The sequence below is a fragment of the Eschscholzia californica genome, unplaced genomic scaffold (assembly GCF_041429995.1).
Source record: "Eschscholzia californica isolate CP2 unplaced genomic scaffold, dmEscCali1.0.p SCAF_1, whole genome shotgun sequence".
NCBI lineage: Eukaryota > Viridiplantae > Streptophyta > Magnoliopsida > Ranunculales > Papaveraceae > Eschscholzia > Eschscholzia californica.
Genome location: NW_028238198.1, coordinates 49,093,697 through 49,107,891, shown reverse-complemented (window position 1 = coordinate 49,107,891; position 14,195 = coordinate 49,093,697). Strand labels below are relative to the sequence as shown.

The window sequence follows — 14,195 nt, the reverse complement described above, 5'->3', positions numbered from 1 at the left end:
ATTTGCACTGTTAGTAAAATGTCATATTAGTTTTAGTTTGTACTTTAAGTCTTGTAATTTCAGTTAGTTGTTAATAAATTGATCGTAATCTTATTTTATTTAAAAAAAAAAGTATTTAAAATGTAAAAATGGAATTTGGTGTGATGAATAGAGAGTGGGAGTTTTAGAGTTTTGTTTTTGGGTTTAAAATTTTGAAAACACCAAAAATTTGGTGAAGATTCCTTTTTGGTGTTTTTCTTTGTGCTAACTATTAGGGATGCTCTAAACTCTTTTCTTCTTCTTCACAAATTGTCTAGAGAACATTCCAGTAAGAGAAAGACGAGGGAAAGAAGGAGAGCAAGAAAGGGGAAAAGGAAGGAGAAGATTTTATTTTAAGTTTGAGAGGGTATATATGTCAAAATACAAATCAGACATAAGAATTCAAATGGAAAAAACTCATCTTCTAGAAGAAGTCAGCCAATTCAGATTCAGCCTTTTCGGACTCAACCAATTCAGATTCAGACACACACAAAATGCTCTTTTAAAAGAAGTCAGCCAATTCAGGTTCAGACACAAAAGAAACAAACACAACCTAAGTAATCATCTCCAAAATGCTTGATGCTGATTATATGGACACACATTTTTTTATATGGACATACATGATGTTTTCTTCTAGTAGAACCATATGAACTTGTGGTTAGTCATAATTGGTGCGAACATTTGCAGCACCATTTTAACATTTAATAGATGACATTGGAGCATAACTTTCTTTTTTTTGTTGAAAGACATTGGAGCATAACTTGGCCCATGAATATTCACACAAGTTCATTCCAAGGCCAAGAGGAACCTAAGAATATTGGTGTTGTAATAGTGTTGACACATATTCCTCTAAATAACTTAGGCATTTCATAAATCTTGCATAAATTTTCACATATTTGGCAAATGTTCGTACCAAAATGCGGATCTTGTTCATTTATGAGGTCAATTTTGCATAAATTTCTCTGTACCAAGTTAGTCTCCCAACTAGTGTTGTAGTTTTTTAAACTTCAATACGCATATTGTCCGACAACTAGAAAATTTCGTTTAAAAATGCCTACTTTAAATTGAAGTTTTCCGTGTTTGAGGTATGATTTATTGGGTAGGCTAAATTCACCAACATGGACTTTATGATGATGACAATTTGAAAATAGTCTCACATTCGGAATGGACATTTTAACAATCAAGAATATGATATCTAAGTCTCATTCACTCATTGTCAATATGTTTGAGTTTGATGACTACAAACTTAACAAACTTAACAGATAGTGACCAAAAAATGATGAATTTTCTTGTTATTAAACCTTAGTCATGTGCTCCATCTTCTGAATTTTGTGGGGTACTTAGCTTCAGTTGTGATACCTATATCTAAAATGCCTGTAAATTGCTAATGACTAAAATCTCAAGAGCCCTGCTCGTTCATAGTCTAATTAGATGTTGTTTTTTTTTTTTTTTTTTGAATCCAAGGGAAACATATCCATTAATAGTGATAAAATCACAATGATACAAGGATAATAATAATTATTTCTCTCTGTCGGATGCGTCATGCTATTTACAAACCTGTAAATGCAAATGCCTCCTAAAGGGGGAGAAATTGAACTAGACACAGACACTATTGGGATCCTAAAGATCCGAGAAAAGAGACCCTAAAGATCTGACAAAAGGATCCTAAAGATCCGACGAAAATAACTGAAAACCTTGATGACTTCACCGATGGGATTGGCATCCACTGGTTCTTCTTCTTCTTCCTGTTCTTCTTCTTCTTCTTCTTCTTCTTCAGTAGGACCATCATCATATTGGTCTTCCTGATGATTTTCTTCATCTTCTGCCCCATCAATCGTCCTTTTGTTCTTCTTCTCTTCGTTTCGTTCTTCTACGCTTCCTTCGGATCTTTTGGCTTCTACTGATTCTTCTTCTTCTTCTTCCTGTTCTTCTTCTTCTTCTTCATAAAATAAAATAAACATGGAGGAACTACACCATTACAGTTACATAAAATAAACCTGGAGGAACTACACCATTACAGTTACATAAAATAAACTTGGAGGAACTACACCATCATGTCGCTGTTAACACTCTCTCTCTCAATCGTCTCTCTCTTTGATCTTCCATCTTGGGTTGTTAATGGAGATAATGAGGGAAGAGGGAGAAAACGGTTACGGTTTCCCCCTTTTAGTCTCTCTGGTTCTTGATTAAGAAGAATTCATAAATTAATTTGAATTGAACCCTAAAATCTAGAATCAATTGAGTATAAGGATCAAACCGAGAAAAGTTGAATCTCCAATCTTCTTCCTCTTTCTATTGACAAAATCCTCTTCGTTTCACAGTTGAGCATCAAAGATTTCACCTTTTCTATAATTTGATTTGAGGGATCGTGAAGAATTAGTATAGATCCAACATGATAGTTTTTATACTAGTTATATAGTATATAGTAAATCCATTATTGACCACTACCTATTCCATTTATTATTTATGTTTCTAGTTATCTCTTTACATGCTAAATATGCATTTGAAGACTTCATCTTATTCAGTACACTTTTCCGGGGGTATATCAAAATCTCCCTGAGTGATGTTCGCACTGTTGAACTATTTTAGTAAAGTTTGAATGGTGCAAGTTAATATATCTCTAATTGTCCAGCTAAGAGCATCTCTAATGCAAATCTCAATCTTAGAAACTCGGAGGACCACGTAGGATTTTTAGAGTTTTTATTTTAGAACTCATCCCCAATGCGAAACTCAATTCGAATCTCCAAGATGACGTGTCGAGGGTGGAATTGAGATATCTCAAGAGGACACTCCATTTCTAGAGTGTCCTCTTGAGATATCTCTAACTGCCAACTCAACATTTTCATATATTTTAATGAAAAAAATGTCACATAAGTAATTTTTGGAGTTTTAGATTGTTGCATTGGAGAAGTCCTTCGAATAGAGGATCTCAATCTTGACAAATAGGAAAGAGAAAAATTAGAAATTGACATTTGAATCTCGACACATACGATATTTAGAGTTTCTTTTGAGTTTTGCATTGGAGATGCTCTAATCAATTATTTGATTTTCAACCAATAAAAATCGAGTCTTCTATATTTTCTAAATAAGTAATTATTTGTTTACAAAAATAACTATGTCACATAAGTAAATAAGATAAGTTTAGAGTTTTGCATTGGAGACACAAAAAAATTGAGGATCTCTATTTTCGCCACCTAAAAGCATCTCCAATGCAACACTCAACCTTAAAAACTCTGAGTGCCACTTACGATTTTTAGAGTTTTTTTCTTTAAAACTCTCTCCAATGCAACATTCTATTTGGATCTCTAAGATGATGTGTCAAGGGTGTAATACAGATATCTCAAGAGGACACTCTATTTTTATAGTGTCCTCTTAAGATATCTCTAATTGTCCAACTCATCAATATTTGTTTTTAATTAAATAGCAATCGAGTCTTCTATATTTGCTAAATAACTAATAATTTATTTACAAAATGGACGCGGCTTTGGGGAATAAATTCTCTAGGGAATTCGTGTCTTTTTGCACATTCTCGGGGAAATATTTTATTTTAGTCCAAAATCTCACTTGTTCAAACATTGCCCCCTAATCTTCATCTTTTTTATCATGTTCACGAACAAAACTTTCCACCACCACCATTCCAACCACCATTGTCACCTCTTATCTTTCCTCTCTAACTCACTATTACCCTCTCTCTCCCTCTCTCTCTCTCTACAAAAATTATGGATACGCCTGAGTGACGGTTTGAAGAAAAATTTTCACTTCACCTAATCTTTTCCATTACCTATGATATAAAAACAGAGTCAGAAGGGTTCACAGTACAAACTAGAAAAATTAGAGAGAGAATCAAATTTAAGTTAGCAATGGAAAGCTCAGTAGGAGGAAGAATGAAATTGGTTCACAAAGATTCGAAGTATCAGCACAAGGACTTGGATGTATGGGTATGTCAGCTTCCTATGATCCTCCCAAACCAGAAATCAATCTCATTTATCATGCTATTAACAATGGCATCACTTTCCTTGGTACCTCAAACATTTACGATCCTTTCACTAATGAAACCCTAATTGGTAAAGCCTTTGGTGTTAGATTTCATGATGGCAAGCAAAGATGTCCATGGAGACCCAGAGTACTTGGATCTTTTTGTGAAGCTAGTTTGAAGAGACTTCAAATTGATTCTATTGATCTTTATTATCATCACCTGGTTGATATCAAAGTTCCATTTGAAATTGCGGTGCATTCTAATAACCCATCTTATTCTAATTTTGTTCTTTTAGGGTTTTTAGATTATAGAATGTTGAGTTAGTAAGTGCTCTGTCATCTTGAAAATGATTGAGAATTTGAGAAAATGATGATCCTAACAAAATAAAGATCTTAGGTTTTAATCCTGATTAGTTGGTTTGTTTGATTGTTGAAGATTGGGATCGTATCTAGAAAAATACTAGGAAGATGTTGAGAGCAATAGAAGAGACAGAGAGATTGGGGTTGTATCTAGAAAATTACTAGGAATTTGGGAAATCTTCTTTAAGACAGAGAGATAGAGGGAGAAGATGAAGATTAGGGAGCAATGTTTGATCAAGTCAATTTTTGAGTTAAAGAAAAAATATGTCATTAAGTCAATATTTATTTACTAAGTCTTTATTCCCCTGAGAATTTTTTTTATTCCCTAAAGTCGCGGCCTATAAAAATAGCTATGCCACATAAGTAAATAAGATAAGTTTAGAGTTTTGCATGGGAGACAAAAAAAAATTGGAGCTATTTCCTTTTTGGCCCTTACTTTGTGACTAGCTTCCTTTTTGACCCACTGTTTTTCGTAAATTCAAATTTGACCTCCTTTTGTTAACACTACCAATTAACTCTAAAGTTATTTCCTTTTTGGCCCCCTAGTTTATGACCAGCTTCCTTTATGGCCCACTGTCTTTCGTAAATTCAAATATGGCTCCCTTTTGTTAAAACCATCAGTTAACTTTAATGGTTAACTTTTTTATTTTCATAATTGCCCTTGTTATAAAATTTATTTTGTAAATTCAAAATTGGTCTCCTTTAAAATTTGGGTTGATTCGCAAAAAAATCAATTTATTTAGAACAAACTAGGGGTCAAAATGAAATTTTTTTAATAAGATTGAAGAGACCTCATCACTCCTCCATTTCATCACCTCTCTCCTCCACGTCATGTATCTCGCCACCTCATCATCTTCTCAGATGAAGGTCGCGGGCCAACCAAAATTTCTGGCGACCTTCAGACTTAAATATGGATAAACTTCAACAAAATACCATAGTCGAGCTTCAATCTTCTCAGGGTTCTGTCTCTGCAAAATCTGGAGAAGACGACAGAGAGAGATACCAGTGAAAGAGATATACGAGTTAGAGAGAGATTGAGAAAATACCTCAACCTAGCTTCAATCTTCAAGCCTAGGGTTCTGTATCTGCAAAATTTGGAGAAGACTATAGAGAGAGGGATTCGAGTTAAAGAGAGATACGAGTTAGAGAGAGAGAGGAATACCTCAACCTAGCTTCAATCTTCAGGCCTAGGGTTCACTCTCTGTAAAAAAAAAATTTGGAGAAGACGAGAGAGGGAGAAAGATACGAGTCTGATCAATCAGGTTGATTTGGGAGGATTTGGGTTGATTTTAGGGTTGGATTGGGGGGGGGGGGGGGGGGGGGGGTTAAATCCAAAATCTTAGGGGGAAGGTGGAATTCTGGACCAATACTAATTATAGATTTAGGAATCCTTGAGATTCAAGAGTCCTAATACTTTTGGTAGCCAAACAGACCAAAGATTCATGATTCCTTACAAATTCCATTTTTCGTAGGAAACTTGCAACCAAACGCACCATGAATTTACTGTAGCTTCTGAATTAGGCAGACTTTTAGGTGCCTTGACATGTAAATCATTAACCAACATTTTAGCATTTATTGTCGCGACAACAATTTCTTCTGCATGATAATGTCATATGGGATGTTTTGTTGTAACTTGGGTGATAGTAGTAGCACCAATTTTCAGTCCTTGAAATCAATATGGCTGCAAATTTATTTTTGGAGGACCATGATGGACATCCCAAACGAGGATAAGTCTATTATCAAATGACACAAGGTGCGCATAATTTAATAATAAAAGTTTTTGGTTTGCTCATCATAAATTTAGCTACTAGTCTAAATCTTTATAATACTATTTATAATATAACACGTCTCTTCTACATATCTTCTAAATCTTTCGGTTTTTAAATTTTTTAATTATAATAATTTTTCTGAATCTCAAACACCATCACATGGATCACTCACTATTAGAGAGAGTATGAATACAACTTTTTATTAAATCGACAAGAAGTTGAAATAAATTAGTTTTGTAGTAGTTTGTCTACAAAGTCAGATGAAATTTAATAAATGGGGGATCTAAAGTCTTCATTAATTTTATATTCTACTCAAATGAACAACTATGGTTACCTTATCCCACATGTGATTGGCAAAGTTTGACCCTGACTGGTTAAATGTTCATTTTTATGCCTAATAAGATTCCAAAATATTTTTCTTTCACGAAAAAATAACATTTACCACTGGCTAGAGTGGACTTCACAATGCCCTATGCATCTCAAGTTTTTAGAATAAATTTATTTAAGCTATATTAGTGCTTCATAAAAAAAAAGCTATATTAGTGAGCCAACCTTATTAAAGTAGTCTTAACTCAATTAGGTACCCCTAGGGCATAGAGTTTACCTAATTCAAACCATTACTATCACGGCAAAACAACAATTCCAAACAAATTTTTTTTAGGAAGAAATAAATCTTTTTATAATTTTTCATTCTATTTATTATTATGTATACTTAACTAAAGTGATAGGAATGCAAAAACAAAATTTGTTGCAACTCTTGTAAGTTCCACTAAAATGACCAAGTACAGACTATTATACCAGTCAATATCTTTTCAACCATATGTTAGTCTTTCTCGACTTTGAGTAATTTCATTTTACTTTTACACTTTATAAAGCATATAATTTTAATAATTAGATTGTACCTAATACTAAAGAATATACAGGAAATTTTCAAAAGAAACTACCATATTCAAGGACTTGGGCCTTGGGGAAAGGGTGGTAGTAGGCTGATATCCCCTACGTTTCAAATACCGAAATTCCAAACACTCTAATTCATTTGTGGTATTAGGACAAATATCCTGAGTTGTGGTCACTATACTAATAGAGAAAACTGCGAGTTTACATAGAAGAAAGACGATCTAACAACTAATAGTATAATGTGTATATCTTCTTCACATATAGACAATTGATTTTGAATCGAATGACTATAAACTTTACGGAAACTAGAGAAGATTTGTGGTTGGAGTACAAGACTAATTCATTGAGATAGAGTTGGTATGAGGTTTGTAGAGTTGTACATAAATATTGTGGGTCCAACTTGTGTTTGGAGTGTATGTCATCAAAGGGTTTTAATTTGAATAAGTAATACAAACATACAAGTAGTCCACCATGGACCCCTCATTGTTGGATCTTATTTTGTTACCTAACGTACCAGCTAACTAGTCTTAAATGTTCTTTCCCTTTCTCTCTCTAGACTTTAGAGAGTGAGAGAACAGACTTTCCAAAACAAGAGATTTTCTATAAAGCTGTAAGTGGTGCACATTTATATTGTCAAAGTCTCTCTTGTCTTGTGTGGGTAAGTAGTATTATAAATTCATCAAGATTAGTCTCTGCACAGATAGAGAGAGAAGTTGGGGGGGAAGGTGCCACTGCAAGAAAGAAGAAAGATGGATGGAGCAAGTACTCAAGAAATGGGGAAAACAGAAGACAAATTAAAAACACATGAAGGAGAATTTAGCATGACAACAACAACCAATAATGATATGGAGATGAATAGAGTCAGGCTTATGAGAGCCTTTGTTGAAACCCAAGATCCTACTGCCAAGGTATATCTCTCTCTACTCTTTTTCCTCCTTTTACTTCAATTGTGGGTTTATGTTTATTTTATGAATTGATTAGTAGAGAGAAAGAAAAACAAGAATAATTCTCCTTGTGATATACTTGGTGGAATTTGTTTCACAATATATGCTCCTATTAGTTAGTTAATTTCCTCAATCCAACAATTGTGGATTCCTTAATTCCTTATAAAATAGAATGTTCAACTAGTTCACTTGAGTTCCTATTCAACAAAATGGTTCCAACTCCATTCTGCAATCAAGATCTTGGTTCTTGGTATTTTTTGAGTTCTAGTGTCTTGCAAAATTGTAGCCTAAGCGAGTGTGAGAATAGTCCCACATGGGAGAAGGGGAATCTAGCAACCAAGAATATATTTAGGTCATCTCCACTTATTGCCAATTGGTTTTGGTTTTGATTTAGATTACCACAAAATTAACATGGTATCAGAGCTAAGCCCACACATGATAGCTCTAAAAGCCACAAAAAACACATGTCTTAGACTCGAAGAAGGCCACACGTGTCTTAGGCTCAATGAAGGCAACACGTAGGGGGCGTGTGAGAATAGTTCCACATGGACGAAGGGCGATCTACCAACCAAGAATATAATGTCTAGGTCCTGTCCACTCAGACCTCAAAATTAACATTAAGTTTCAAAGTTTATCCGAGCGGGATGCGATCATATCCTTTTTATGGACATCTCCATGACAAACAGAATACTAGCTCATAAAGATTTGAAGAATACAAGATTTGTGAATGTTATATGTAAATTCTACCTGTTTTGACAAATTCATATTCAAATGGATATCATTGACACATAATCTTTATGTTCGAATTATCTGAGTAAATTACAGTATATGTTAATTTCTTGCTTCATTTGGTATTGATATTGTGGGTATATTATGGTGATCGTTCTTGTTCTGTACAGGAAGTGGATGACTTTATGATCAGAAGGTTTCTGCGTGCTCGTGATCTTGATATTGAAAAGGCTACTGCTTTATTCCTGAACTACCTTAAGTGGAAACAATCATTTGTACCTAAAGGTTTTATCTCTGAATCAGAGATTCAACATGATCTAGGCCAGAAAAAAGCATTTTTGCAAGGATTCGATAAGACTGGTCGTCCAATAGTTGTCGCTTTTGGTGGTAAACATTATCCAAGAAAAGAGAAGGGGAGTCTCGATGAGTTAAAGCGTAAGTTCTCAGATTCACCCATTAAAGTTAGATCTGAAGTTGATTGCATATTTCGATATCATTTACCATTTTATCTAACATGGAGAGTGAACCTGAAATGCATACGTTTTTACTTGCTTGACAATGCACCTATAACTTAACATTACGAAGTTCTTTCGAAGCTTACCGACCTAAGTTGAAAAACAATTTCTTGATAGTACCACATCGTTTGGGGCAGAGTTCGGACCATGTGCTATAGATGCAGGCTTGAGTTTAGTAAGTCATGAGACCTCTTAAGTGGGCTCGGCAGATCCTTTGCCAGGAATGCCATTTTGTACCCGGTTGGACTTAGGCTAGGGTAAGCTGAAATAATATCTGTAACTACTAGAGTTAGGGTCATACATTGAGTTGGACTGTTTTGTGCTCGTCATAGTAATTGGGTAGCAATATCAAGTTTCGGAGATATCATGAAGTTGAAACTTCTCTCTCTTATTGCAGGTTTTGTAGTTTACACTCTCGACAAAATATGTGCAAGGTAAATCTTCTTCCTTGAGCTTAATGTGTTCAAGAGCAGGTTCAGATATTTAGATCATCATATTTCTCAGACATGTAAGTGAATAGATATATCTTAAACCTGATCTTATTCTTGATCACACAGGATGCCTAGAGGACACGAAAAATTTGTCGCTATTGGAGATTGTGAAGGATGGGGATACTCAAACAGCGACATTCGTGGATACCTCGCATCTCTATCCATTTTACAGGTTTAGTTCTTTTTCATGAAGAATTTCTTCCGAAATTCTGGTTTGCGTCTTCTACTATTACTATATATGTATATATATAAGAAGATTGAAAAATAAGAAAGCAATGTATAAATTACTTGTACTGGCTCATGATAAGACTCTTTGGATAACAGGATTTCTATCCAGAAAGGCTTGGGAAGTTGTATCTAGTTCATGTGCCTTATATTTTTATGACAGTATGGAAGATGGTCTATCCATTTATCGATAGCAAGACCAAGAAAAAGGTAACATATCAATCTATCTTGCTCTTACCAAGAAAAAGTTCATCTCGTAAACTTCTTCAGTTCGATTCTGCTTCAACCACTCTGTTTTAGCATAGGGTGTTTCTATTTTTGTTCTTAAGATGCACATATGTGAAGAGAGATGGGAAAAAAAAAACTATCTGAATGCGTACCTTTATGACAAAAGCGTTCACTACATCAATCTGTATCATGCACTTCATCTTTTACTAAATTCGATTTCTTGTTACTCGCGCTCTTACAGATTGTATTTGTGGATAACAAAACACTGAAATCGACGTTGCTGCAAGACATTGACGAGAGTCAACTGGTAGAGATTTATGGAGGTAAACTGCCATTAGTACCCATTGAGGAAGCTAATTAACTCACATCACAGACTCTTGGACGAAAGAAGCTTCTCCTAATTACACTTATTTTTCAAGGTTTACTACAAAAGTCAAAACGAGATATCATATCTATCTAACAGTCAGAAAAATAAAGAGACATCTATTCAGTTTACAAGGACTAGAATCCTATCTAGAATTACTACTTGTAACTCTATATTGTAATGAATTAAGAACAAGATCTTTCAATTTCTATTGTATCTCACCCTGCTAAATTAGGTTTTTTGATCTCCAAACTAACTGCTGCTATACAAAATTCATTTCCTTCATCCTTGCAAGGGAGGTGAGCAGGAGAGAGATGAAAGAGGGAGAGAGATAAGAAACCAACAAGACAAAAATAACATTGTAAATTGCCCATATGAATTATTATCATCATCATCATCATCATTATCAACCACCAAAATCAAAATTTTGAAACATATTGTATCACAATTTCTTGACTGTGTTGCTCATTCAGAATGGCTTACATATATGCAATTATATAAAAATCAGGTCCACAAAATGCCCACCTTGGCCATCTGAAATTATTAGGCACTGAGAGCCAGCTGATACTGGCATTAGGCTCAAAATTCCAAGTTAATTAAGAAAATATCAAACAGATCTACTGAAAAAATAACAGATAATAAAAGTTGCCCAAAATATTGACTTCTTTGGCTGAATGATCGTTCAAATAAAAGAAGACCTCCTCAGATCATTTCTCAACCAATCAGTAACTTGTTGTCCTCCAAAAAGCTGTAGGTTGGTACTTCCAGATTGTATGGAGCTGGGCCCTTTCGAATCCTCCCTGAAATATCGTAATGGGATCCGTGGCATGGACAGAACCACCCACCGAAGTCACCTGCATTGGGCAAAGGAATGCAACCTAGATGGGTGCACACACCAACGACAACAAGCCATTCAGGATTTTTAACTCTGACTGCATCTTCCTGTGGATCACGGAGGGAGCCGAGATCAACGCTGTTAGCTAGTTGGATGTCATCCTCAGTTCGGCGCCTGATAAAGACTGGTTTTCCACGCCACTTGACAGTGACGGTTGTTCCAGGCTCAATGCTTGATAGGTCGACCTCGAGGGAGGCAAGTGCAAGAACATCTTTACTAGCAGACATACTCAATACAAACTTGAGCACCAACAAACGAATCAAGGAGGCATATACGAATCTCCCACCAGTCAATACAAAGTAAGCAAATGCCCTCTTGCTTGGGTCGCCAGGAGGGAAGCGCTCATGGTTGTGGTCATCGTAAATGATCTTTGAGGTTGGATTCTTCAAAGCTGCCACAGTCGCTGGGACTTCTTGCATCAGCCCAATATCATGTGCTGGGGCAATTGAATCAGAAGCAAACCCTGGATTTACAAACAATAAAATAAAACATCAAAACCATAATAAGAAGCATCTTAACTACACTAGAGTACGAACGTGAGAGCCATTTGAGATGCTAAATCCCACACAGAGATCATGTGTTCACTTAGATTTTGGTCAGTTGGCCAAACTGCACGCAGAACTCTTGAACAATGCCTAGGTATTTTGACCTTTGTAAGACCTAAATCAGGACCCAATATAGCACTTCGCACGAACCTTGTGGCACGCCTTGTTTCGCATTTACATTTCATTAATTTTGAGTCTTAACATATGACTAAATAATCACAAAGGTAAGGTACAAACTATCGGATATCCCAGCGAATCCAAACACTATTTCATTGTTAACAATTTCCTTATCAAAGCTGCAAGTACTTTATGCATTATCTGACGTGTTAGACTATAATATTCGATCATGATTCGTGAATCCTAATCTTTTAGTCAGACAGAGCCCATTTTTCAGACAGACAATTAAAGGTATCATTCAGTTGTAATCAATGGTCGAAACATTAGCAGCAATCAGATCGGTGCAAATACATCATTATTTTTGGTACAAAGTTGTTGAATAGTTTCTTTTTGTTCCTGAACCTTGAAACAAACATAACAAAGTACCAACTCCGATTACTTTCGACAATGAAACATAAAAGGTGATCAAACAATAGCTAAAGAAGCAGGCAATACTAAAGGTTGAACTTTTACCAACCATCTAATATGAAAATAAGATAAAAAGAACAGAAAGCTAAATGATTGGATCTAGTAAAGAAGCAACTCTGTTTATCTCCGTGGTTGTAAACCCTAACATCCGCAAACAATCTAGATTAGCAGTTTATGGATCAAAGATGAAAACACAAAACATAACGAAACGGAAAATAAGATTCATACTCACCCAAATAAACAAACCCACATCAACATAAAGAACAAAAAACCTAATTTAACAAAATATGGGATATAAACATAGCGATCCCCAAAAATAAATTACTTCCATCGTGACAAAATTCAAATGAATTAATAAATGATTGAAGAAATCGAACCTATAGATTTGAAATTGAATGGGGAAAAAACTAACCTCTGATTGAATTGAAGAAAGCCGATCTAGCGGAAAAAGTATGGTTGGAGGAGATAGATCTTGAATCGTCAGAGGAAGCAATTCCATCGGTGAGATTCCTGGAAAGAATCGCAGATGCGGAATGATTAGCCCGCGATGAGAGTGAAGAAAGTCTCCTCCCTGCAACTCTCAGCATCTTTTATCTTTCTAGGTTTTCAGATGTTTTCTAGGTTTTCTTCGTGGATCTTAGAGAGAGAAAGGAAGAAGAAGAAGAAGAAGAAGAGAGGGGTCGGCTAAAGAAAGGGAAACAATAGTCCAGAATGTGCGGTTGTATTCTCTTCCGTCAAACTTGCTTTGTCATCGCATCCATCTCAGCCGTTAAAATTTTGACCATTTATCGGGTTACCATAATCAACTATTTTGAACGGTTTAGATTGATTTTAGCCTTAGTTTGGAAGGTGCTTTGGGGCGTCTAGTTTTGGTTGGGGACATGATTTTGGGTCAAGCTAATTTGACTCACATGACACCCAAAGGTTAATACTCCTATGTTTGTTTCTCAACTCTTCCTCTTTATTTCATCTCCATGCACTGCTACCAGCACCACCAGTCCTCCACCATTTTTTTTTCTCTTTCTTTATACTTTCTTCATTGTTTCGATGAAGGGAACTTTTTGCTATCACAGAGAAAGAGATTATGAGAAGAGATAGAGAGAGAAAATGAAGGTAGTTGAAGGTGTTCGTCGATGATAGTGGTGAAGATGAACCTGAGGAGGAAAAAAGAACAATTTTTAAAAGTTTTGAGTCTTAAGATATTTAGTCCTCTCACCTAATCACGAAAAATTACATTGTCCAAGTGTTTATGCCCCCGCCTAAAACTAAATGTCATAAAGCTGAGTTGCCCTTTTATAACAAATTAAATTGTTTGTTTCCCATGGTATGAAAGTGAGTCATCGTCAACGTTTGGTTGTCCAAGTAGTTGATAGTGTTGACATAAACTCTAAAATGAGGTCCCAGATTCAATTCCCAAAGGACGTGGAATCCATGGTTATTGAATTTGGGCTATTAAAGAGTAATAAATTTGTCGGGCTTTAGGCCTCTTTAATTATTAATTTAACTTGTGCGGTTATCAATTGCCTTGTAATGACTAAGGACAACTCCATTCAGGGGCGGAGCTAGGATTTCAACTTGGCCAAGGCTATGCTTTAACATAAAGGTAACCAAAATGTTTAACTAAAAGTCACTATAGGTAGGTTCGTACCTTGTAT

At 35.4% G+C, this 14,195-nt stretch overlaps 2 protein-coding genes across 2 annotated transcripts; one reads left to right on the top strand and one right to left on the bottom strand.

Moving 5' to 3' along the window:
• Window positions 1–7,507: 7,507 nt before the first annotated feature.
• Window positions 7,508–10,724, top strand: LOC147567337 (Sec14p-like phosphatidylinositol transfer family protein). The gene is made up of 6 exons (XM_086653960.1): window positions 7,508–7,927; window positions 8,863–9,127; window positions 9,605–9,641; window positions 9,765–9,870; window positions 10,023–10,133; window positions 10,393–10,724. Exons 1-6 carry the CDS (start codon window positions 7,769–7,771, stop codon window positions 10,510–10,512), a joined length of 798 nt encoding a protein of 265 aa, XP_086510086.1. The 5' UTR covers window positions 7,508–7,768; the 3' UTR covers window positions 10,513–10,724.
• Window positions 10,725–10,894: 170 nt separating this feature from the next.
• On the bottom strand, window positions 10,895–13,325 carry LOC147567336 (cytochrome b-c1 complex subunit Rieske-4, mitochondrial-like). The gene is made up of 2 exons (XM_086653959.1): window positions 12,953–13,325; window positions 10,895–11,873 (listed from the first exon to the last, which is right to left on the bottom strand). The coding sequence occupies exons 1-2, from the start codon at window positions 13,125–13,127 to the stop codon at window positions 11,230–11,232; spliced, it is 819 nt and encodes a 272-aa protein (XP_086510085.1). The 5' UTR covers window positions 13,128–13,325; the 3' UTR covers window positions 10,895–11,229.
• Between the last annotated feature and the right edge of the window lie 870 nt (window positions 13,326–14,195).

Bases quoted from the DNA above. Each gene is read 5' to 3' on its own strand.
- LOC147567337 (XM_086653960.1), top strand. From the start codon at position 7,769: ATGGATGGAGCAAGTACTCAAGAAATGGGGAAAACAGAAGACAAATTA. The intron at 7,928-8,862 runs GTATATCTCTCT...TGTTCTGTACAG, and splicing joins CCCAAGATCCTACTGCCAAG to GAAGTGGATGACTTTATGAT. The intron at 10,134-10,392 runs GTAACATATCAA...GCGCTCTTACAG, and splicing joins ATAGCAAGACCAAGAAAAAG to ATTGTATTTGTGGATAACAA.
- LOC147567336 (XM_086653959.1), bottom strand. From the start codon at position 13,127: ATGCTGAGAGTTGCAGGGAGGAGACTTTCTTCACTCTCATCGCGGGCT. The intron at 11,874-12,952 runs GTTAGTTTTTTC...TTGTAAATCCAG, and splicing joins TTTCTTCAATTCAATCAGAG to GGTTTGCTTCTGATTCAATT.